At 26.6% G+C, this 3,965-nt stretch overlaps 1 protein-coding gene across 1 annotated transcript in view; it reads left to right on the plus strand.

Annotated features, from left to right (window-relative positions):
- Positions 1-1,842: 1,842 nt before the first annotated feature.
- The window catches only part of LOC108753812 (hydrocephalus-inducing protein homolog), a 4,344-nt gene continuing 2,221 nt past the window's right edge, over positions 1,843-3,965 (plus strand). Inside the window, exons 1-6 of the mRNA XM_018495727.1 lie at positions 1,843-1,968; positions 2,273-2,509; positions 2,667-2,813; positions 2,875-2,956; positions 3,075-3,257; positions 3,557-3,807. Of these exons, the coding sequence (XP_018351229.1) occupies positions 1,843-1,968; positions 2,273-2,509; positions 2,667-2,813; positions 2,875-2,956; positions 3,075-3,257; positions 3,557-3,807 (1,026 nt within the window). The remainder of the gene's footprint in view (positions 1,969-2,272; positions 2,510-2,666; positions 2,814-2,874; positions 2,957-3,074; positions 3,258-3,556; positions 3,808-3,965) is intronic.

Genomic DNA, 3,965 nt, shown 5'->3' on the forward strand with positions numbered 1-3,965 from the left:
TTCTTTTTAATTTCTTTCGAAATTTTTTAATAATATTATTTAAAAATGTTTCTGTGTTTACAATAAAGAAATGAAATCTTGACGGAAGATTGGTATATATTTGAGCAAATTTCCGGACAACGAAAGCAAAAATTGATAGGAACTTCTACATTTAAAGCCACTTTTATGGAGCCACGGATTGCATTCAACAAGAGAGAATTAACGTTTTGTATTGATATATGTCCCGAGGGAGAAAAGTTGCAACAGATAGGTAGAGGAAATTATATTAATATGTTCGAAACTATTTCAGCAATGTAAACTATCCGGAAAAGTTGTGCAATATAATATTCTAAAGGGCATTCATGAGATACTTGGCGTCAAAGTTTATTGCGTAATAAACAATTAGGATTTTTATATAATTTAAATATTTGCAATTTTTTTATACTGAATAAAATAATACTAATGTTTCTAATTTTTAGATAAACTAATGGTGACAAATCAATCAGGAATGAATTTAAATGTTTTATTGTATATTGACCCTCCCTTTTATTTGATGAACAATAAGAAAAAGTTTGTACGTGAAAAGAAAATTGTTTTGATAGACAAAACTTCCACGATAATTCCGGTAAAATTTTCACCAAATATAAAACCTAATTATCCTTATTCGCAAAATTATAGCGGTGTGCTCTGGTTTGAATATGAAGAGCATCCTACTAAGGTATTGAAAAATGTTTATTGCAAAATTAATTAAAGCAATGCAAAAATGTTTTCTAACTAATTTTAGAACAAAATTCAATGCAAAGGTGCAGTAAATTTCCCGAATATTACATTACATTCCAAAAATTTGATTATTAATAGTATTTTGGGTTCTACCGCCAAAGAAACATTGAGGGTGACCAATAATGGACCAATTCCCGTAATATATAAATTTCTATGGGCCGGAGAGAGTATTGAAATTGAACGTGGAGCACATGATGTTAGAGTTAAGTTGCACCGATATAAAAAAATAAATATTTTATTATTTGTTACAAATTATTTCCGATAATTTTCAATAATTCTGAATAACTAACAACACACATTTTTTAACAGAATTCCACAAATCATTTACAATTACAAATTAATGCAGAAAATAATAAATTTAATTCTCATTCTTCCAATATTGAAAAGAAATCAGAGACTATCTCTCAGGAAACCGAAAATGAAATTCTCGATTTATCAATTTCAACATCATATGGTATGTATTAATAAATGTTTCTTATTAAAATTTTTAATGTTAAAATTAACTCATAATATTCCTTTAATACATATTTACTGTAAATTATTATTAATTAAACAATGTTTTATATTATTAATAACGTAATTTATTTTATTTAATGATTTTAAGAGCTTACATTTTTTATGCGTATATTTTTCACATCTATTATCAGAACTGCAAGAAGCTTCAAATTCAAAGAATTTGCTAATGCAAATTCAATCGGAAACGTTAGATGAAACACTCGAAAAATTAAGAAGTATTTTTATGTCAACGATAGAAACATCCTATTTACGGTGTCTAGATGATCCAGAAATTCTTACTCATATAGATTCGAATTTCGAGCCACTTACGAAGGAGCCACTCGATGATGTTCGTCTTTTTTCCAAATAAAATTTATTTAAATTAAATTAATATTTATTATAAATAGTATATTATAAATTCTTTACTATATTTAAAAAGTATATTGCTATCTCTGCAGTAAATTAATATTTTAAAACTAATGGCAAAGCTAACGATTTATATAGATACTTGACATCATTCCACACGAAGGCGTCCTCATGCCATTTTCCTCGCAATATATAAGCTTCATTTTCCATGCTTCCGAACCTATGCAACTCAAAGTTGTCGCGCTTTGTGAAATTCTTCAAGGACCTACTGAAATAGTTAATGTATTTGCCAGCGCAGACGTTATTCGATATTCTGTTGACAAACAGGTCATCGACTTTGGTCAACAAGTGAGTTATTTTTCAATTTCAATAATTACAGTACATATTTTTTAAGCAGTCTGCACTTTTTTTATTTTTTTTTTAAATAATAGTTATTATATTTTTTATATTTTTTAATAATAATTTTTGTTTTAATAATAGTTATTTCGCTATGTAATAAATTTAATATTGGAATGTAAAAAAAACTAACAATGAAATAAAAAACTAATGTATGTCTGATTAGTTAATTTAATAATTCACTCTATTGTTTCATTTAAAGTTAATTTAACATTCAGTCTAGTTTACTAATTTAATATATCGATCTACACCACAGTTATTCGGCGAATTGTGTCGGTCAAGCTTTACTTTGCAAAATCATAGCACGATATGTATAGATTACAAAATAAACAAGAGAAATTTAATATTCAAAACGAGCAATCTCGACTCTACAATTGGCATGTTAACAATTGAACCGAATAAAGGATCTATAGATCCTCTATCATCGTTAAAAATTACGATCGAACTTCAACCCATGCTGCTCGGCGCTTTTGAAATAGAGTTTGAGTTGCAAGTGTGTCATAATACAACATACTAATTTACTTTAATTCAACATTACGATTATATTTTTGTTATGAACAAATCAGAAAATTATTATTTAAGATACAATTATATAAAATATAATTCAAACTGTTATTATATAGTGCATTATAATTACTATTGATATTTAGGTGACTCATGTAGATCCATTAACAATTACCACAAAAGGTATTACAAGTTACCCACAAATTTATCCCTGCATTCTGCGCGATATTTTTAAACCTGTGAAATTGGAATACCGTGCAATTCAACTGCTAACTCCAGACTTTATCACGATGGTACGAAATTTTATGCAAAAATAATGGAAAGATTTAATGCATGTATCTTTCTACATTACAGAAAAAACAAGAAATACAAATACGATGTAATGTGGACGATCCAAAGAGTCAAATGCCTGAATGGGACAAGCGAATCTTATTAAGTAAGAACATAATTGGATTTCTAATATGATATAATGACAAAAAATATAGTTAATAAATTTATTCAACTAATAAAAAGATCTTAACAATCTTAAACAATTTTTAATAATTATTTTTAAGATAACGGCTGGGACTTAATTTCATATGAGGAAATATTTCCCAGTATCATCGACATCGAGATGTCTATTGACAGACTTCTGGCAACTCAATTTATTGAAGAAAATGCTTCTATTTTGACGAAACATCTCATTTCGCATAAAAACGCTGTTATTCCTTTTCTTTATACTTCTAAATATATCATAGGTATATAATTATAAAAATATTAATTATTTTTAAATTGATTAATTCTAGCTAATTACCGAAGGAATACGTAAATGTCAAGAAAGAATCATAATAATATCAAAATAACTTTATTTTTATGCTTAAAGTCAATAAACAGTCGAATTTTGCAACAAAAAATTATTTTGACACCATTTTGACTTTTTCCTAACTTGGTGTGTACTGTAGGTACATTTAAATAAACTGAAATTCAATCTGTAAATAAATTAATTACGAGAGTAAACAGTGCTCATAAATAATTAATAGTAAAAAAATATTTTTAGACATGGGTTACATTGCGATCAATGTCAAAACATGCTATTCAACAACGGTTGTCAATTACGGGCCTTGGAACGCAGAAGTTGAAATAAAAAAATTAAAAAAGAAGCAACTTGAAAATTCCGGCATTCTTGTGCAATTTAAAAAGACAATATTAACCGTTGGGAAAACTACGTGTCTGACTATTACGTGGCAACCGACAACGATTAAGTATTGTAAAAGAAGCACGAGAGAACAACATACAATTTATTTAAAAGTAAACTTAATTGTTTATATTTTACCGTTTTTTAATAAAATTTAATTTAATTTAATCAAAAATATTTGTGCATATTTAAAAATCATGACAATAATTTAATGAAAATGTTATTAAATATAGTATTATATTATATATATATATATATATATATTTATTTA

Source organism: Trachymyrmex septentrionalis, unplaced genomic scaffold, assembly GCF_001594115.1.
Source record: "Trachymyrmex septentrionalis isolate Tsep2-gDNA-1 unplaced genomic scaffold, Tsep1.0 scaffold115, whole genome shotgun sequence".
Classification (NCBI taxonomy): Eukaryota; Metazoa; Arthropoda; class Insecta; order Hymenoptera; family Formicidae; genus Trachymyrmex; species Trachymyrmex septentrionalis.